Genomic DNA, 21,864 nt, shown 5'->3' with positions numbered 1-21,864 from the left:
ATGTTTTGTGTCATTGTCACACTCGGTTGTTGCACAGTGTAAAGGGATCAGTTTTTAAAGATGCTTAAAAAGTGCTATTTTGTGTGTGAAAGAGCAGGGCAGGTAAGAATGATTCCTTGTTTATTTGGTGTTTTCCACGTCCCGGAGCATGTGCAAATGCCGCGCTCTGTCCTCCTGGTGCTTTGGGCAGGCAGACTGGGTAGGTGGTGGCCTATCTTTTACAGAAAAGCAAACAGAGGCATGGAGGGTTCAGTGGCCACCCAAGAGTCTCTGTTTCTCTCTCTCCAGTGAACTGCTGCCCACTTAAGAGACAGATATTTCTACCCGAGGAGCAGGTCCCTCACCATGCCCAACACTGCGCGCGGCTGTGTGGGTCCCATGCCGTGTCCCTCTCTCGAATGCTGGTGAAGAGCTGTTTAGTTACACAGCTGACCTAAGCAAAGCTTGAGCCTCCCTTCCCTCTGAGGCTATCGCCGGGTCACTCTTCCAAACCAGCAGGTCCTGTTCATTCATTTCTGCATGTATTCATCCACTGTTTTGTATGTGCCACACTATGCAAGTTACATCACCGTGGTTACCTTAATTAATGGGGAACTTGGGAAAAATTTGTTCTCAGGGCCTCTACACATGGCCAGCGCCCCAGCCTGCCATACTGCTTTGCCACGTCTGACCTGTCCCCAAAGTCTTTGGTAATGGTTACCACCAGAGTGCATTGACTCACCTGCCCCTCCCAGATGGGGACACTTCCGTTACTGCTGGTGGTGCACACCAGCCGTAATTCAGCCTCATCTTCCCATCTTCCTGGCTTGTCCCAGCCCTCACTTGGCCTTTGCTCTTCAGCCTCTTCTGTGCAGCCCTTGACTTTCTGGTCTTCACTCATCTCTGCCTGTCGTTTTCTGCTCAAGTGACCTACACTGCTTTCTGCTCTCCACCTGGTCTGCCTGGCAGTGAAGAGTGAACAGAGAACGATGCTGGTCCCTGGACTTCACATGCCTTCTCATCCCTCCACCAGGACCTGTGCTCCCACCCCACCCTCAGCCCTGGCTTCCATCGGCCCTCCCCACCTGCCTCTACCAGCTCCTTCCCGACCTCCCTGAACTTAGAGACCCTGGCCCACCTTCTCTGGCCACCCAGTGTTCCTTGCTGCAATGCTCTGAGGCTGCCTGCTTTCTTGGGCTGCCCCCTGCTCTCTGCAGCTGGGCCCTGAGAGTCCCTGTCCTGTTTGCTGGGCCATACTTTGTCCTGATGCTGGCAGCTGGGCCGCCCCTGCTTCATGCCTGCCCCATGTCAGTGAATGGGCCAGGGCCACATTCGTCTCCCTCACCCCAGTCTGCCACTGACAGGCCACACAGGGCCTTTCCTGGATGAGTGCCTGGGACATTAGAGAGTGAACTGTAGGCCCTTGTTGTCTTGGGGGCTTCCCCACCCTGCTTCCTTATCCAGCTGATTGTTCTGTTCTGCTGCTGGTTCTCAGCTGATTAGAGCTAAGTAATAGTTGTTTCTGATCCTTCTGCCTCCTTTAGCCTTCAGGGCAGAAACATACAGGCAAACCGATGTCCTGCAGCAGCTTGTTGCTAAACCACCAACCAGAGCCGGATCCATGTTAGGACAGTTTCTCTTTAATTTGGCAATCGGAGATGGCCCTGAAGTCCCTGCGTGTTTTCTACCAATGAAGACAAGGACAGAGAAGGATGGCAGCTTGGCCTGCCGTGTGCTACAGGCAGAGTGGTGGGGTTGCCAACCCCTCAGCTTCCTCTGCTTTAAAATGGGGATCAGAATAGTACCCTTCACACAGGCCAAGTGCTTAGAACAGGGCCTGGCTCATTGTATGTGGGGATCTCCAGTCATTTCTCTGGGGGGACATTCAGCCCCAGGAAGCCAGAGGCTCTGCTTGTTTCTTGTCTATGTCCCTGGCACCTAGAATAGGACATGACTTATAGATGTGCTCAATAAATATCTGTTAAATGAAGTTCATAGATTAAGCAAGAGAGGGCATGTGGTTCCCCAGAAAGAATATGGAGTTTGGTGTCTAGAGGCCTGGACCCACCTTAGCCACTCACGTGCTGCGAACCTCAAGCAAGTCCCATAACCTGTGAATGCCCGTTTTCTCATCCATTTCAGTGGACATGTGAGATATTTTGCTTTCAGTTGCAAGTGCTACAAACCTTCCTGAGTGTGGCTTGACGACCTTTCCTACAGGGAGGCTGATTGAGTCCTCCAGCTTGGCCCTGCCAGGGCTCTCCAGAGCCCTCTGTGTTCCTCTGGATACCCCTTCCTCGTTATGACAGCTGCCCCAATCCCAAAGCTCCTTTTCCTCTTCAATGTCTCCTTGCACCTGTGTTTATTTGGGAAGGAGACTTTGCTCTGAAGCCCCCCTACAGCCACTTCAGGTCCTGTTGGCTGTGATTTCTGTCACATGCCTGTGTGATAGCAGAGTCAGACATTGCCACTTCTGAAGTAGAAGGCTGCTCAGGCCAGCAGGGAGGGAAGAAGATGTTGGGAAGATGATTATGTCTGTTGCGCAGGCAGCTGACAGTGGCTTCTCCATGGGACGTTGATGATAATACAACTGTTATTGGGTTGTTAAGAGCAAACGGGATCACATTAGGTGAAAGTGCAAGGTAGAGATCCCTAACAGGTGGCCCATATCTATCCTATTGACGTTATATTTACCCACATACATGTTTAAAAAGAAAACATGAAAGCCCTTAGGTGGGGCTTGTCCTCTCCATTGTGGCCACAGTCTCCACCATGCTCTATTGTCTTATAGTTACTTCACTTGTTTTGCTACCTGCCTGGTCCCTCAAGGCATTTAAGTTTGCAGGCCCTGCAGTAGAGCATTGTAATATCCATGTTCAACTAGTTTATTCTTACGCTATGCAATTAGTGCATGAACAGCTTTAATTAAAAAGAAAATCCTTTATTTTCTCATTAGATTTAATCGTGAGTTTGGGAGGTTTGGATCCAGATACTCCAGTCTCTCCTGCTCTGGCCCCCTTTTCCGAGATCTACCATGAGAAGTAGAGGCTGGCCATAGGATGGTTTCCTGGTGCCTGGCAGTGTCCATGTGCCCAGAGCTGCCTTTGGAAGGTTGGACTTCTCTCTAAGGCGCTAGAGCCAGTATGGTTTGGACAATGTCTCCTTTGCAATATGGACACTCTCATCAGTTGATTGAAAAACAAACAAACAAAAAACCAAAAGCACTCCATTTTACTGTTTGTAGATCACGTGTTCACAGGGCCTGTAGTGGTTTATATTCCCCTTGACATGCAGCTCCCTGTTGATTTGAAAGCTGTTGACATTCTACATGAGTCCATATGCAGTACCAATTTCTTTTCTTCTTTTTCTTTCTCATTTGTTTCTTCAAAAAAAAAAAAGATCCAACTGCTTTCTTGCCTTGAGATGTAAATTCCACATTTTGGCTGCATTGGATTCCAAGTTTTCTGAGAAAAGGCTTAAATTTATTAGGTTAGTTCACAATGTTCTCACAGAGAACTTGACTTAGAGGCGTGGAGCCATATGTGGTTAGGGTTGTTTTAAGATAAATAGTGTAAGAGAATCAGTGTTATATCATTTGCAGAAACTCGGGCTGTGCCTGTCACTTAAATAATTATCGAACGTGATTCACAAGAGTGATCCATGGTGGAAGGGGGCGGGGTTTGGGTGGAAGGTCAAATTGACATTTCCGCCTTTAGTGCTCTGTGCTGATGGTGCCTCTGAGTCAGGGCAGAACCAGACGGGCACTGCAGGGACCTGAGGAGCCTCTGGGAAGCCTGCTGTAATTGGGAATTATTCCCCATCGTCCTCCCAGGATCTGGCTTCTCAACAGCATTCAGGAGTAGAAAGTGAGTAACAGGTTGGATCACAAACAGGCCTTTGCGTGAGATTGAATCTTAGCAGTGGGGGCAGGCTTGGTTTCATTACGTCACTGGTGATATTTGCATTTTCTATGTGTGCCTCTAAAGAGGGGAAGCAAATGGATAGGGCCTCTTTTTAAAGTAAAAATCATGCTTTCTCAGTGTCTCACTTGGAACGTGTTCATGATTATTTATATATATAGTGTGTGTATTATGTGTCTGTAGATATATGCACACATATGTACATGTAATACACACACGTATAAACACATATACAGTCACTGATACAAACGTAAACTGCTGGCAACAGAAGGCAACTTATCGCAGTTTACTGCAGACCATTGGTTTCCAGATGTTTGAATTTCGTGAACTAGGAATATAAAAAATAAAAAATAAATTGACAGGTCCAGCATGGATTTGTCAACTTCATATTTTCCAAGATCATTAAAAGAATTGTTTTGGTGTTGGATGTTAACTTATTGTGATGATCATTTTGCAATATATAGAAATACCAAATCATTATGTTGTACACCTGAAACTAATATAATGTTATATGTCAATTATATATCAATAAAATTTTTTTTTAAGTTTTTAACAATTTTTACTTTTTCTCTCCAAAGCCCCCCGGTACATAGTTGTGTATTTTTAGTTGTGAGTCCTTCTAGTTGTGGCATGTGGGATGCCACCTCAGCATGGCTTGATGACAGGTGCCATGTCCACGCCCAGGATTCGAACCCGTAAAACCCTGGGCCAGTGAAGTGGAGTGTGCAAACTTAACTACTTGGCCACAGGGCTGGCCCCAATAAAAAATTTTTTATTTGTGGTAAAATGCACATAACATAAAATTTACCATCCTAACCACTTTTAACTGTACGGTTCAGTAAGGTTATGTACATTCACGTCATGCAGTCCAAGATCATTTTGTGAAAGAATGAGACTGAAGGACCCCCACCTGCTAGCTTCATCATTTCATAAAAGAAAGAACATTTTCACACTAAAAGGGAAACAAGGAAGGCTGTCATCTTAGATGCAAGAAGTTCTTCCCTAATCTGTAGTAGAGTAGTACAGAGAAAAATAATGGTCCGTGGAAAAATAATAGCACAGAGAAAAATATAGCAAGGAGCTCTATGTAGCCATTATTCAGATTTTAAAAATGCTAACCTTTTGTCATTTTTGCTCCGGGTCATTCCTACTCAAAGTCCCTTTACGTGAACTGTCTGTTACCAGGCCATGGTGAGACAAAGAGCCTGTACCAGAATGAAATCAGCTACACCACTAAGCACACTGTTCAGTAGCTGATACTTCTTCACAGCAGGACTTTGTTGACAAAGGAAGCTGTGTTTTGGTTTACATCCTGGCGTGAGCATCTTGTTATCAATAGTCCAAGTAGCTGTCGCGAGTGGTTTACGTACTGGCACTGGTCAGTAGCTCTGTCCTAGGTCTGGTTTTGTTTTTATTGAAGTAGAAGTTGATGGTTACAGTTGAAGCCCATATATAGTCATTCCACTATGGTCCCATTCGCTCCACTTTCTCCCCAAAGTTAACTAGTGTACTCAAGTTGGTTTGTATTCTCCCAGTCCATACTACGTCTGTGTGAGCCCATTAATGATATATAGTGTTATTTTATGTAAATGGAATCCTGCTGTGTATAGCCTTCGGAAACTGAGTTTGGTTCCCATGACATGAGTTTAAAGACTGAGCATTTTGACATGTAGATCTGAGTTACAGTATTGCTTTCTGTGACTATACCACGTTATATTTTTCTATCCTCCGTCAGTGCTCATTTGTTTGTAGATTTTGCTAATGCAAACAACACTACAGTGCACATTCCTGTGAGCCTTTCCTGTGCCCTAATGAGGATTTACCCAGGGAGTTATCTGGGAGGAGAGTCAGTGGGTCAAAGGTGAGGTGATGTCTTCATTCACAAATCTAATTAGCATGTTAACCAACCTATTTGTTGGCTGCATCTTTTCAGGTAACTGGGGAGTGGGAAAGATAATAAGTCAACCATTAATAAATTTGGTTTTCTGGACCAAAGGGAGAGCTGCCGATTGCTCTATCTAAAGGTTTAGCTCAGAGTCTGTCTGTAATAAAGAGATGATCTGGCGGGTCGGTTACAGTAACTTTTCTTTGTGTCTTTGGGTGTGGGGCAGGGAGCAGCAGGGAGAAGCCAGCCCTTCCTTAAGTTCCCCCTTGCCATGTGAACTGTAAAATGCTAGCAGATTGGGTCTGGGAGGCAGGTGAAACTGGGTGTTGCAGTCTCCCAGGCTTTGTTACAGTTGGCTTTTTTGGTCTAAGAAAATCCCGTGGGCCGAACCTTGGCTGGTCTCGTCTGACGAGTTTCTCCGCAGGCCCCTCTGGATGGCCATGCTGCTGCTCGGAGTGTCAGTGGTCTGAGTTTCCTTCAGCCGTCTAGTCTGTGGTTTCTTTGAACAAGTTGGGGAGACATCCAGGAGGGAAGTAGACCCAGGGTCCTTTAGATGTCAGAGGCGTGTCCCTAGGTGGCCTGGAGGAAGTCTGGGAGGCCTCCTGTGGCCAGCGTGCACGTAGCCAGCTAGGAGCACTCATGGCTTTGGCTACTGAGGAGTCAGGCTCCAGTCTCAAAGACCAAACCGAGAACTGAGGCAATGGCTAAACGTACTTAATGTGCTCTCCTCACAGCCTTCTCTGTTATCTCAGCAAACAGTGGGGCATTTTGATACTCTTTAGAAAACAGGAAGTAGGAAGATAATTTGATGAGGAAAAGCTAAAGAGACGTCAAAGAAAAAAATAACAGACTAAAAGCCTTTTCATTTATAGGGCTCTTCTCAGTCTGTCAAAGAAGCCTGTTAGTTGACCATCCCCAAATACTGCATGACAAGTTGAGTTACTGGCGGGGAAAGTCTGAGAGAGACCACGTGTATGACTGATCTGTGTTCATGGTTTGGGGCCTGCCTGGTAAGCAGATTGTGTACGATTCGACACACCTGAACCACGTGGTACATACACCAGGTTATCAGACAGAAGCTTTTTTAGTGGTGGCTGCCTGTGAAGTAATTGGTGTTTTGGTATACAGGCACATGTTTACATTTGTAAAATAATTCTTTCTGTTTTTTATAATCAGCTGTCAAAGCTTGAAAAACAGCAGCAGAGGAAAGAAAAGACCAGAGCCAAAGGGCCTTCTGAATCAAGCAAAGAAAGAAACACTCCTCGGAAAGAAGACCGCAGTGCCAGCAGCGGGGCTGAGGGCGACGTGTCCTCCGAGCGGGAGCCCTAGGCCTGGGGGCGGACCTCAGGTAGCAGCTTCCCCTCCCTGCGTAACTTTGTCTTCTCACGTTTTGGGCAAACAGCAACAAATAGAGGACCGAATGGCTTTTGAGGCAGAATTCATTTTATGGACATTCCTCTATCACTTCCTTAAATCTGCTGCCCTCCACGGTGGAGAGAAAATGTGAGATGCAGGAGTGTCAGATACCCGTGGGCCTGGGTATTCACTTCGGAGGAGGTTGCCTGGAAGTGCTGCGTTCCTTGATTGCCTGCTTTGGTTGGCAGCTCCTACTGCCACTAGCATTTCTAGTGTTCGCAGATCCTGGCAACTCCTACTGCCATTAGCATTTCTAGTGTTCCCAGATCCTCATCCAGCCCAGGAGCTTTGCCTGAGCTCCTGTGGGCGCTCCCTCTTCTCCATGCTTGCTCTCAGCAGCTCCAGTGGAGGCCATGGTCCTCTGCAGCAGCCTGTTCTCATAATTTCTTGTTTCATGTTCTGCCATCCTTCACTTCATCATGCATGACAGTGCCAGTTTACTCTTCTTAAAACAGGATTTTATTCTTATCACGTCCATGCCAGGAATGCATCGCAGTTTACTATAGCCTTGAGTCCATCTGCCTGCCTGAAGATCAGAGGCCTCTAAAACTTGACCCAGTCGTCTGATGGCCCTTTGCTCAAGTTCATCCCCTCAGTGAACACATTATTGAAAGCCTCTTTCTTGTCAGGAGTCCACAAGTTCAGGAAGAAGCATAGAAATAATGCTGCTGCAGCATGGTGCACTGTGGTGATGATGGGAATGTGAAGTGGGGTGGACCGGGCAGTGGGGGAGCTCCACAGTGGGGAGGACTCTGGAACTGGGCCTTGAAGGACTTGTAGAAATGGGGAGATGAGAGGAGGGGGTAGGGAGCTGCCTAAGCCAAGGGAAGAACAGGTGCAAACATTGCTGGGGGAGGGACAAGGACAGATGAGTTTTGGAACAGAGCTAGTGAAGAATGGCTGAAGCATTGGGTTCAGTTGGGTGGGTTGTCTAGGGAGATGGGAGTTGCTCTGAAGTTAGAGAAGTAGGAGGGTTCTGGATCATAAAGGATCCGGTATGCAACTGTGAGAAATTTGGATTTCATCCTGGGGTGATGGAAACCTCCGAAAGGTTTTAAGTCTACAAGAGATGTAATCAGATACAAAGTTTTAAAAGATCACCCCAGCAGCCTTGAGGAGTGAGGCTGGGAGCAGATAGACCAGTTAGGAGGCAGTCGCAGAAATCAAGATAAGACGTTATAGTGGGACTAGAGAGGAAGGAGGGATTGAAAGGTGTAAAGGAAACAGAATCATTTCAACTTGGTGACTAGTTAGATTTGGGACAGGAAGCATCTAGAATGACTTAGGCTCCTAGTTTGAATGATGCAGTGAACACAGAAGGTGGGGATCTCAGATGAGACCTGGTTTGAGCATACTATGTTGAGGGTGCCTGCTGGCAGCCAGGGGGATGTTAGTAGTCTGTTGACTCTGAGGGTCCAGAGCTGCGGAGCGAGGTCCAGGCCTACATTTTGGAGTCTTCAGCTAATAGACTGTGTGGTTCAAACCAAGGTGGCAGATGAGTTTTCCCTGGAGATGCCAAATTGCAAGAGAGGAGAACGTTAGTAAGATAATTTTCTGCCTTCTGAAAGGAAGTAGAGGTCAGAAGTCTGTATTCACAGGGTCCTTTAGGACGCAGACCACCAGATCCTGAGATATGTTACAAAGCCCATAGTAATAATTGGGTGCAGTGTTACCAGCTCACAAACAGACCAAAGAAACAGAACAGACAGCTTAGAAAGGATGGGTTGTTGATTCATTGAAAGTTTTACGGGGTGAGAAGCTCTGGATAATAAATCCTATTGTCCTGTTGACTTTTCCCCCAGTCACTATATTTTCTTCCACTGTAACCTCAGGGACATGACAGAGCTGTGGTCACTGGTCTTGGCTACTTTATCTCGAACACTCACCTGATCAGAGGGAATTTCCTTCCTTTGTCTGTCACAATCGCAGCCCTGCCTGTTTCTTGATCTTGATGCTCTGGCCTAAAGCCATTGATGCGTATTCATGAACTGAAATAGTTGGTATGAGTTAGGGAGAGTCTTCTGAAATGTGGTATTTCGTGTCTAAAGAATGTTAAATATTCATGAGTATACAATAACGTTTTACTTGGTATTTATGTCACATAAAACTTCCATTCCTACTCCTCCAGAACTTTGTGATGATTTGCTCATATTAGGTCAGTTTTGTCATCACAGTATTGCTAGCGCTTCTGATTTACACTCTGTCTAGAAATCCTAAATCTGAAGGAGTGAAATATGCCACATAAAGGCAGTGTGCAGAGCAGTTCTTTAAGTTAGTTTTATAATTATGCTAATTAAATGGGTGCGGCAGTAACCCAGAAACTCATTAAGTTCTTACTTCCATCCAACCAATTTGTGTGTGACGATAAGTAAGTTACTTAATTTCTGCTTCCTTGGTTTTTCTTCTGTTAACTATGTGAGTAAAACTCATTCCTTTCGTCAGTGATACTGGGAAAAGCAGGCAGGTAGAAGCCACAGTGCCCAGTGACTGTCCTAGCAGGCTGGGCAGGGAGGGACAAGCTCATGGGGACTCTCCCGCCGTGTTTCTGCAAGCTTCTCCAGCTTCGCCTGCCCCCAGGGACGTGTTGGGAGAGACCAGACCAACTCCTGCACCTGTGCCTAAAAGAAGACTAAGGACAAGTTAATCCGATGGCCAGGGACCGTCATTCGTTAGGCCAAGTTTTCGGAGTGGGTAGTTCCTGGGTCCAGAAGTGGAATCCAGACTGGATACTTCCTATTTTCACTCCTTGGGCTGAGGCAGCTGCCCAGCCTGCATGCTGTTTTCTCTTTTGGCCCCCTCAGGCACGGCACCATCTATTTCCCTTCAGTTGTAAAACTACAAATAATAACCTTTCTCCAGGGAATTGGGACCTTACAACAAGTTTAAAAAATTTCAAATTTTCAGACTCTCATGATGACCTCAATGAATAGAAAAGGAATAAAAATATAAGCGCTCCCAGTAACAAAACCCAGTTTATCAATCTAAATACACACTCACACTCACAGACACATTCAGATATGCCTGCAGCTTTGTATTTTCAAAACGGCTTTAGGAATTCTAATGCCACCTAGTTGATTCCTTTCTTGATTGCATTATCAACTTGCTAATATATTTTATAAATTTATTGTCTTGACTTTTGCTTTAAGTATGTCTGAACACGACTTCTAAAATCTTTGTTTAGGGCCGGCCCAGTGGCGCAGCAGTTAAGTTTACATGTTCCGCTTCCGTGGCCCAGGGTTCGCCGGTTCAGATCCCGGGTGCGGACATGGCACCGCTTGGCAAGCCATGCTGTGGCAGCCGTCCCACATAGAAAGTAGAGGAAGATGGGCACAGATGTTAGCTCAGGACCAGTCTTCCTCGGCAAAAAGAGGAGGATTGGCAGCAGATGTTAGCTCAGAGCTAATCTTCCTCAAAAAAAGAAAGAAAAATCTTTGTTTAATTTATAGAGGAGTATTGGATTCTGTTACTTTTTAAATCAGTGCAAAACATAACAACGTGAAGACCTTCATTTGCATTAGACTTTGGCCTCAGAATAATCCCAGTAGAGAGTATACTATGGGGATCAGTGTCCTGTGGCCACTGGGCAGCCTGCGCGTGATTTTCCCATTTCTGTGGGCAAGAAAAACTCCTGAGGGCCCCAGGCTTAAAGGAAGAGACAGTAACTGTGTATCGCGGAACATCCAGGAGGACACGTCTGCAGAAAGAAAACTGAGCACACAGAAAGAAGGGCCAGAGGTGGGAGTGAGCGTTTCTCCCCAGCATATCCCAAATTTAAGAGGTTAAATTTCTCATAGACTTGTAGGGGTCTATTGTTTGCTTCTGTAAAGTTGATGACATTTTTAAAAACTTGTCATTGTGTTTGTTCTCAGGGTAGTGCAGATTGGGTAGCATAGAACTTGGGGTAAATTGTACTATTGTTTCGTTAGCCACCCAAAAAGAGCTAGCCAGGGAGGGGACACAGCAGCAGGAGAAGCAAACCCAAGGGGCACAGCATTTTGAAAAGAGGACGCAGATATGTTTTCCTTCCCTCTCCCTGTGAGTCAGGTTCGCTGTAGCTGTAGCATCATTATGGCCCAGGGGAGAGGGTGAAGGAAGAGGGATGGTGTGGGGGAAGCCCCTGCCTGGCAGGAGGGAAGGTGAAAGAAAGCTCTCAGGTTAGGAGAGACAGTGGGAGAGAGAAGAGGGACACACGGAGGGGACGCCAGAGGCCACACCTGGCGTTCTGGCTTCCTGCTGCAGACCAAAATCCCTGGGGTAGGAGTTAGATGATGGGAAAGCCGGAAGCCATGGGGGCCTGTGCCATGGTCCCTGGTGGGAATTCTGGAAGGAGACTGCTCCGCACGGTGGCTCCAGGTCTCCATCAGGCTGAGTAGAAGGCGGGGCAGGACATGGTTAGGCATCAGGAGGCAGAAGGAGTTAACAGAGGGTCTTACTTGCCCTGTGAGGGGTGCAGAAGAGAGCTGTCTTGGGGGTCTCTTGGGCTGACTGTGGGTTCTCAGTGGAAAGACCCTGGGTGAAGGGAGCCTGCCCCACAGGCTGTGAGGGGCAGCTTCACTGAGGAGGGCAGAGGGGTCATGGCCTCAGCTCTTTACATGACCTCCCTCTGACCTCCTGGGTCAGACTTGAGGGGAGAGCTGAGGTGAGGCCAAGTCAGCCAGGGAGGACCTCTGGCCCCTGAGCAATTGAGCGCCCCTCAGTAGTGTGCACCAAGGCCCTGGTGCTGAGCCACAGAGGCCGCTGAGGACTGAGCTGTTTTGATACCAAGGTGGGACAGAGTTAGTGTGTGTTCAAGATTTCCCCTGCTCAGCGGAATAGCGGCTTGTGAGGAAGTTTGTATGGGCCATGAAAATGCGGAAGCCACATTTTCTTTGCACACTTATGTAGTTCCATTGGGGTTTTTGACGAAGTGCACAAGGAAAGCCGTTCATTTATTGACAGTTTAAGGTGGGTGTCTAGCTGCAATCATTCAAACCAGAGATGGCAGCAGAGGCCTGGGGCCTGTGCCGACATCCCGGCATGAATGGATGTAAGTGAGGGGTCCTCTGAGCCTTCCTGCTGGCTGCCTCTGAGACACCTCCAGCCAGCCGAGGACCAGGGAGGGGCTGGGCACCCCCCTTCTGGGATTTTAGCCATGTTCCAGGAACTGAAGACTCCAGAGCGGCCAGGACTGAACTATGGCTGGCCCTCCAGTGATATACTTGGGCTTTTTCTTGCCCATGGGCTTTTGTTGCCCTTCTGCTAAAATCTGTTGTCCCAGTAGACCCACAAAATCACCACCAAATATTCAGATACTTGGAAGAGCTGAATTAAGTAGTGACAGATGGAAGGTGACCTTGGCATTTGCTTCGCTCCACAGAAAAACAGCAGCCATTCCCCCACCCCACATAAGGGGAGCTGCAGTTTTCATTTGCTTTTCTTTAAAAACAGAGCCCTTGGGAGCCTCGCAGGCCCTGAGGAAAGCAGCTTTGAGTTTCCAAGGCATGAGAGAGAGAGAAAAAACAAAAGAAAATGGAAGGAGAAACCACTTGGTCTTCAGCATATTTTTCTTTGACAATGAGTCAAAAACCTTCATAGTTCAGAGGACATTCCCAGGGTGTCAACATTTCTCTATCACATTGCCAACATTGTTTCTTATTTTATCAGATGGATGTGAAACTGCTAAAATGAACTCCGTTTGCCCTCTGTCCCACTCCTTGCAGCTCCTCACCTCGTGGGAGGACTCGGGTTTCCCGTGAGGCTACAGTTCAGTTCCCGCTTCAGGCGCATAGCTCCAGGTGCCGGGCAGCCTCCCACTAAGGGAGTGTGGTCCCCGCCTTTGACTGCAGGTTCCAGTGTCACCTCGTTTGTGTATTTAGTCAACTACCGTCACTAAGGTGTGAAAGGAGCAGGCTTCTCACTAGTGCCCCCCATTTCTGTCCTCAAATGTCAACACACTCGAAACCAGACAAGGAAAGTGTTTTGGAAGCTGCCGTCTGTTTGCTTTTTCAACTTGACCTTTGAATAGTAAGATGTGTCTTGGCTGAGCACAGTTCTTCCTAACAAGCTAGAGCAGCGTGCATGGGAGGGGTATGTGTGTGCGTCTGCCTGTGTGTCTGTGTGTATTCTGTTAAAAGGATATTCCGTCACTTCTCACTGTTTTTTCCCCTGTAGAAGGTGGGATCTCTTTCATTCCTAGAGCTTCACTTTGCCTCCCTGTGTCAGCATTCACACCACTTTCCCAGTGTTCTGGTACTTCATGTATGAACTAGCTGTGCCTCTGACGTGGTGTTTTGTTTTTTTTTTAACTTAAAACAGTTTTTCTTTTTTTAGTGGTTGCCCTAGAGTTGGCAGTATACATTTTAAACTAATCTAAGTCCACCTTAAAGTAACACTGTACCACTTAACTTGATTTACAGGTACCTTATAACAGCATTTTCCAGTTCCTCCCTCCCGTCCCTTGTGACACTGCTGTCGTTCATTTCACTTTCCATATGCTATACAACCTAGTACACTGTTACTATTACTATTTTATAAATAGTTATTTTTTAGATGAACTAACAGTAAGAAAAAGAAAAGATCTTATTTTACTTTCATTTTCTCTCTGGTGGTCTTCCTTTCATTATGTGAATCCAAGCTTCTGACCTGTATCATGTCCTTCTGCCTAAAGAGCTTTTCAGCATTTCTTGCAGTGCATATCTGAGAAAGTTTTTATTTCTCCTTTACTTTTGAAAGATAATTTCAGTGGTATAGAATTCTAGATTGGTGGGATTTTTTCTGTCAGTACTTTAAATATTTTGTTCCACTCTTTTCTTGCTTGCATAGTTTCTTCTGAGAAGTCCTTGTAATTCTCATCCTTGTTCCTCTTTAGGTGAGGTGGGTTCACGGCCAGCCTGCTGTCTCCCCATCTCCTCCATTCGCTGGCTTCTTCCAGATTTTCTCTTTGGCTTTTTGCAGTTTGAATATGGTTCGTCTGGGTTTAGTTGCTGCTTGGTGTTCTCTGAGCTTCCTGGTTCTGTGATGTGGTGTCTGTCATTAAGTTTGAAATGTTCTTGTCCGTTATTCCTTCACATTTGTCTTCTGTGTTCTTTCTCCTTTCTTGTGGTATTCCAGTTCTGTGTATGTTAACCTTTTGCAGTTGCCCCACAGGTCTTGGATTGTCTGTGCCTTCCCCCCCATGCTTTTCTTTACAGTTTGGGAACTTTTTATTGACCTGTCTTCAAGCCCACTGATTTATCCCTTGCCTGTGTCCAGTCTACTGGTGAGCCCATCAAAAGCATTCTTCATTTCTGTTACAGTGGTTTTTTATTTCTAGCATTTCCTTTTGATTCTTTCTTGGAGTTTCCATCTCTCTGCTTATATTACCCTTCTGTTCTTACATATTGTCTACTTTTCCCATTGGAGCCCTTAACATATTAATCATAGTTATTTTTCCTTATCTGATAATTCCAGCATCTGTATCATATCTAAGTCTCATCCTGATTGCTTTAGGTTTTCTGACCTTCTGGAATCTGTAAATGTATGTTTTTCAATACACCTGGGGAATTTTAGGCAGTGTTTTTTGAGATATTATTCTCTGCCCCATTCTGTCTCTTCTTTCCTGGAAGAGGTTACTGTTCCCAAACCTTAAGTGTTATGGACGCTGTCATACATGAGGTTGATGTGCTTCCGCACTGATACAGAGCAGTTACGTTATGTTCCTTTACCAGCAGTAGGGTTAGATTTTCTCCACACCCAGGCTTCCACCTCAGTTGCCTTATTTATTAGAAAATAAACACTAATTCAAAAAGAGATATTCACCTCATGTTCATTGCAGCATTATTTACAATAGCTAAGATATGGAAACAACCTAAGTGTCCATCAATGGATGAATGGATAAAGAAACTGTGGTATATATAAATGAATATTATTCAGCCATAAAAATGAATGGAATCTTGCCATTTGTGACATTGTAGATGTACCTTGAGGGCATTATGATCAGTGAAATAAAAAAGATTTTAAAAAGCCAAGCTCGTAGATACAGAGAATAGATTAGTGGTTGCCAGAGGCAGGGAGTAAGGGGGAGTGGGAGAAATGAATGAACTGTTTTTTTGTTTTTTAGTTTAAATAAATTGAATTTTATTTTAAAAAAAGAGATTGCCAAGAATCTGGCCACAATTAGTGATTCTGTCTGTTGCTGAAGTGTGGAGCTAAGCATATAGATTAGCGTGCTATCTAATACAGTAGGTGCTTTCTGCATGTGGATTCTTTTTTAACTTTTTATTAAGGTTATGATAGTTTACAACCTTGTGAAATTTCAGTTGTACATTATTGTTAGTCATGTTGTAGGTGCACCACTTCACCCTTTGTGCCCACCCCACAGCCCCCTTTTCCCCTGGTAACCACCCATCGGTTCTCTTTGTCTACATTTTAACTTCCACCTAGGAGTGGAGTCATACAGAGTTCGTCTTTCTCTATCTGGCTTATTTCACTTAACATAATACCCTGAAGGTCCATCCATGTTGTTGTCAATGGGACAATTTTATCCTTTTTTATGGCTTAGTAGTCCATTTTATATATATATATATATATATATATATATATATACACACCATATCTTCTTTATCCAATCCTCAGTTGATGGGCACTTAAGTTGCTTCCACATCTTGGCTATTGTGAATAATGCTGCAATGAACATAGGGGTGCATGGGACTTTTGGAATTGCTGACTTCAGGTTCTTAGGATAGATACTCAGTAGTGGGATGGCTGGGTCATATGGTATTTCTGTTTTTAATTTTTTGAGAAATCTCCATACTGTTTTCCATAGTGGCTGCACCAGTTTGCATTCCCACCAACAGTGTATGAGGGTTCCTTTTTCTCCACAACCTCTCCAACATTTGTCACTTTTTGTTTTGGTTATTTTTGCCGTTCTAACAGGTATAAGGTGATATCTTAGTGTAGTTTTGATTTGCATTTCCCTGGTGATCAGCGATGATGAACATCTTTTCGTGTGTCTATTGGCCATCCGTATATCTTCTTTGGAGAAATGTCTGTTCATGTCCCCTGCCCATTTTTCACTTGGGTTGATTGATTTTTTGTTGTTGAGCTATGTGAGTTCTTTATATATTATGGAGATTAACCCTTTGTCAGATAAATAACTTGTAAATATTTTTTCCCAACTAGCGGGTTGTTTTTTTGTTTCAATCCTGTTTTCCCCTGCCTTGAAGAAGCTCTTTAGTGTGATGAAGTCCCATTTGTTTATTCTTTCTGTTGTTTCCCTCATCTGAGGAGTTATGGTGTCCAAAAAGATCCTTTTGATACTAATGTCAAAGAGTGTACTGCCTATATTCTCTTCTAGAAGACTTATTGTTTCAGGTCTAATCTTTAGGTCCTTGATCCATTTTGAGTTTATTTTTGTGATGGTGAAAAAGAATGGTCAATTTTCATTCTTTTACATGTGGCTGTCCAGTTTTCCCAGCACCATTTGTTGAAGAGACTTTCTTTTCTCCATTGTAGGCCCTCAGCTCCTTTGTCGAAGATTAACTGTCCATGAATGTGTGGTTTTATTTCTGGGCTTTCAATTCTGTTCCATTGATCAGTGCATCTGTTTTTGTACCAGTACCATGCTGTTTTGATTACTGTAGCTTTGTAGTATGCTTTGAAGTCAGGGATTGTGATGCTTGTGCATGTGGATATTTAAATGTAAATTAGTTAAGATTAAATAAAATTTAAAATTCATTTCCTCAGTCACAGTAGTCTATTTCAAGTGCTCAGTAGCCACTTCTGGGTGGTTGCTGTCATATTGGACAGTGCTGATACAGAACAATTCTGTCATTGCAGAAAGTTCAGTTGGATAGCACTAACCTAGAGGGATCGAGTTCAGATTTTAAGACCATCATCTGAAACACTGTAAGTTCTGTAAGACCGACATGGTTAAATCTATACAAATATACATGAGAAATAGACGGGGTAGACTTTAAGCGAAAAAATTAAGAACTGCTGCCAGACTTTGTTCCTTCCACTATCAGGTAACATCAGTTTTTTTCCTGCTTGCTTTGTTATATCACACCAAGCTTTCCTTTCTTAATTAAGAAGTTGAATCACCGTTCCCATCTTCTCATCACCAAGTCAGGACCATCAGGACTCCAGCAAAGGAGGTGATTCTCTATTGTGACAGTTGAGCAGCGGGCTCACTGGAATCTCTAACAATGCTGGAAGGTCCAAGTGAACCCTTCGCTGCTAACGTTGACTTCCAGCAGCCTTCATGTCTTCATAGGACAGCCTTCCTCTTCTAGGTAATGAATTCAGACTAGAGGCCCAGCCATGACCTGAAATAAATAAAAGCTCGGTTCTTCTGATCGTGGTTTGGAGAGCAGCTCTGTGGGGTGTGTATATTGACTCTAGCACGTACATCTTGTGGTTCTCGAATCGCCTGAAGCCAGAAGCAGATCAGCTGGAAGTCACCATCTCTGAGAGACTCAGTGTTTAAACAGACTGTTGAGGGGTTCCTTGCTCCTGGTCCTGGACTGTTCCCCCTTGCCCCTGACGTTCGCAGGCAGTAAAAGAGAAGCAGCTTCTTTCATAAGGCTGTGAAATTGTGGTGCTGAGTTATCAGGCACTTCTTAGTGCTGCCTGTCAGATGCCCCCCACCATCCCCTTGCCTACAGCTCGTGTCTGCCCTCAGATAGCTCACTTGGCTGCAGGGACATCAAAACAATGCATTGGAAATAGACATCATCCTCTCAACAGCTCTCTGGGGAGGCACATTACCCCTTCTCCAGGGTTTCTAAATTTCAAGACTCAGTGTCCTCCCTTTTGTAGAGAATCGTGTGTTTATCACTTGAACATGACTTCCGTTCAGCGCTTCTAATCTGGCGAATGGACCTCACAGATAGTGCATTCCCACCTCCCCATTCATGCTTCCAGCCGTGTGGCCTTCATGATCTCCAGCTACTTCCAGTTGCTAGCCAGCAGTCTGGCTCCTTGGTTTTTCTATTGTTATGTTCAAGAAAATGAGAAGGAGCATTTGTTAAAAGTGACATTGGAAATAAAAAGTGTCTGCTGACCAATCCATGTATCATGATGGGGCAGTGTCTTTCAGGCAGAACAGTGTCTGCTGCTGGCCAGTAGGCTCTTGCATGCAGTTTGGGAGCCAATCACTCCTAATATTAATGCTGATAGTATGATGAGGTCTGCCATTAGGGCTCCCACTAGTAGCACAGTTGATTAAGGTTGAGTGCTTTATAAAGTCTCTATGCCTGAGTGGTTTACCTAAAAACTTTGAGAACCCCTGGGTTGAAACCTCTCAGGATTTCTTTCAGTTCTATGATTCTCTGGGAGAGAACTGGAATTCCTAAAAATCATCGTTCTCTTATAAAATTTCTTTTGAAAGCCATTTTTATTACAACATTAACGCTTATTCATTATAGAAAATTTCAAACATGCCAGAATGCTCAAAGAAGAAAATAAAAGGCATCTGCCATCTCATTGTTCTAAGATAATCATTATTAACATGATGCTTTTATAACGTTTTCTCTGAGCCCATAATTCTATATCTCTAATTTTATAAAGTTAGAGACGTAATGTTACCTGCTTTGTCTTCTAGCGGAATAACACTTTCTAGGTCACTTATTCTTCTGAGGTAAACCTTATCATTTCCATCTGCACATCAAACATTTGAGGGGCTGGTCTGGTGGTGCAGCGGTTAAGTTCACACGTTGCGCTTCTCGACGGCCTGGAGTTTGCCAGTTCAGATCCTTGGTGTGGACATGGCACGGCTTGGCAAAAGCCATGCTGTGGTAGGCGTCCCACGTATAAAGTAGAGGAAGATGGGCATGGATGTTAGCTCAGGGCCAGTCTTCCTCAGCAAAAAGAGGAGGATTGGCAGTAGTTAGCTCAGGGCTAATCTTCCTCAAAAAAAAAAAAAAACATTTGAAATATACATTTATTATCCCAAAGCATTAAAACATGTGGAATATTTAATTGGAGTAAATGTAAAAGAAAAATGTACTCAAGCAGGATCTCGAAGCTCATTTTAAGTTCAAAAACAAAGGTGTTAATCTGTGCCAAGAAGATGGAGTTCTCCAAAGGTCAATGTGAGAACCAATTTCAGGATTTCATTTATTAGTATTGCAAGCGAGGAGAGAGGCCCCAGGTTCTTAGGTTTGGGTTAACATCTTGATTAAAATATAGGAGCAAATGAGTTGCTTTTCTTGACTTAAAAATGGAAGTAATGTGGTCCCCTGGTGGTCTTTCAGATATCTCGTAGGAAGCAGTGCAAGACTGTGACAGGTGAGTTTCAGAGCATGAGGGGAGACCTCAGGGGAAATTTCGATACTTTGTGTGGGTCCAGATAGAACCATGTGGGCCCATGGACCTTGGTATCAAACTGGACTCAGGAATGGCAGGCTGTTAATTCCATCCAGGCATCTGTTCATAATACAGCACTTAAGAATGTGACCCATGTGAGCACATCCAGAAGCTTGTTCCTAGATGGGGCATCACCACGTGCAACTCTCGTTATCAGCATCTTTTGCTTTTACTGAACTTCATTCAATTAAAATTTAGATCTGAGGGAGTAGAAACTACTCTGTTAAGTTTGGGGTTAAAACTCTTGGATGACAAATGCCTGCTTCAGAAATATTGACAAGACCAGCTGGTTTTTGCTGTAGCCTCAGAATTACAAAGGGAAACTCAAGACTCTTGGACATTTTATACCAAAGAACTACCATCCTTGGAGCAGTATTAAAAATATCCCAAGAACAAGTGTTTAGTTTATTCCCTGTCCCTATGCTTTATTTAGGCTCCACACCCCTCTGACTCCCTCATTGTTAAAAGGTTTTGGAAATGAGGCTTTTCTGTCTTTTTTCAAGGAATTTGTTCATTTCATCTATGTTGTCTAATTTATGGGCATAAAGTTGTTTGTGATATATTGTTTTTATCCTTTTAATATCTATAAAATCTGTACTGATGTTGCCTCTTGATTTCTGATATTCATAACTTGTATCTTTTCTCTTTTTTCTTGGTGAGTCTGGCAAGAGGCTTTATAAGTTTTATTGACTTTTTCATTCATTTTCTCTTTAGTTTTTCTGTTTGAAATTTCATTAGTTTCTGTCCTTATCTTTATTATTCCCCTCCTTCTGCTTGTTTTGGGTTTACTTTGCTTTTATTCTTTTAGTTCCTTAAGGTGGAAACTCAGATTATTGACTAATTATTTTCTAATATAAGCATTTAATGCTATGAATTTCCCTCTAAGCACTGCCTTAGGTGAATGTCACAAATTCTGATATGTTGTACTTTTATATTCATTCTCTTTTCTTTTTTCCTTATTTTTTTTTATTTTTATTTTTTTGGTGAGGAAGATTCTCCCTGAGCTAACATCCATTGCCAATCCTACTTTTTTTGTTTTGCTTGAGGAAGATTAACCCTGAGCTAACATCTGTGCCAGTCTTCTTCTTTCTTTTTTTTGTATGTGGGATGCCTCCACAGCAAGGCTGACGAGTGGAGTAGGTCCATGCCCAGGATCTGAACCCGTGAACTCAGGCCACTGAAGCAGAGCGCACAGAACTTTAACCACTCTGCACAGAGCTGGGCCCTCATATTCATTCACTTTAAAATGTTTTATTATTTTCCTTGTGACTTGTCTTTGATGCAGAGGCCGTCTAGAAGTCTGTTGTTTAATTCCTAGATGTTTGGTTTCATGTCTTTCTGAGCCTAAGAATGAAGTTCTAATAAATTGGAAGCTCTTTGGCGGGAAGGTATATGGATTTATACCTGACAACACGGCAGATTTTTCACAGTAAAGTGAAACACTGTCATGCCATTGTCATTGTATGAACTTGAAAAAGGATTATCTTCAGCTATTTTGTTATACTTGGTCATATTTTTTAATAGAATTTGAGGCAAATTTTGGGACCTTTCTGAGTTATGTGTCTTATCTTTGTTCTTTTCAGTGCATTTTCATTGGGCAGAACTGGATCCTGAAAAATTCATGAAAGATGCTAAGCACCTACTCGGCTTTAAGAATTTGGAACTGAATCGTGAGAAGGAAGACAGAAATAAAAGATTGAATAGCCCTGCAAAAAAACACCAAAGGAACGTTACCATTTTCTGTTGTTGCTGTGGTCTAATGGGGAGGGGGTGCTGCCAGTGCAGGGGAGCACCCCGTGCACATGGCAGCAGGGCATACACCCATGCCTCCCCCACCGGAAGGCTTTGTTGGTTCCTATGATGTCTTGGCTTGCTTTTGGGACGGGCTGGCCCAACATCATTTGTCATCAAGTCCTTTCACACTGTGGTGTATTTCTGCGTGTCCATGATGGGTCTCAAACACATTCATGCTGTCCATGTTTTTCCCAGCGCTGGCCAATCCAGGGTCCGTGTTAAGGTGTAAAGAGAACAATCATCAATGATAATGTATTGTGTGAGACCTTTGCATCTTGTAAATTTTCTCTTTTTTCTAAAAAGAAATAAAACTCCAAATCTCAACAAGCCATTTTATTACTAAAGAAATCCTGCTGTGTTTCTGCATAACAGTTTTGTTGATAGAAATGCAATGTGTCAGAACCCTTTCTCTATGTATCTACACTTCTTTTCAAGTAACCCTCTTACAAGAGGCCTTCCCTGAGTGGCCCACACAGGCCTCTGATTCCACGGTGAGAGCCTATCTATGGTAATTTGTAGTCAATGACATTTTACTTGGACATGAGA

At 44.1% G+C, this 21,864-nt stretch overlaps 1 protein-coding gene across 1 annotated transcript in view; it reads left to right on the top strand.

The window, feature by feature from the left end:
- The window catches only part of DTD1 (D-aminoacyl-tRNA deacylase 1), a 174,623-nt gene extending 152,978 nt beyond the window's left edge, over nt 1-21,645 (top strand). The window contains exons 5-6 of the mRNA XM_046678100.1: nt 6,961-7,132; nt 21,108-21,645. Coding sequence (XP_046534056.1) covers nt 6,961-7,113 — 153 coding nt within the window. The 3' untranslated portion in view covers nt 7,114-7,132; nt 21,108-21,645. The remainder of the gene's footprint in view (nt 1-6,960; nt 7,133-21,107) is intronic.
- Nucleotides 21,646-21,864: the final 219 nt, after the last annotated feature.

Source organism: Equus quagga, chromosome 12 (assembly GCF_021613505.1).
Source record: "Equus quagga isolate Etosha38 chromosome 12, UCLA_HA_Equagga_1.0, whole genome shotgun sequence".
In the NCBI taxonomy this organism is placed as follows: Eukaryota; Metazoa; Chordata; class Mammalia; order Perissodactyla; family Equidae; genus Equus; species Equus quagga.
Note: the sequence above shows the minus strand (reverse complement) of the source record. Positions and strands in the feature narration are given on the sequence as shown.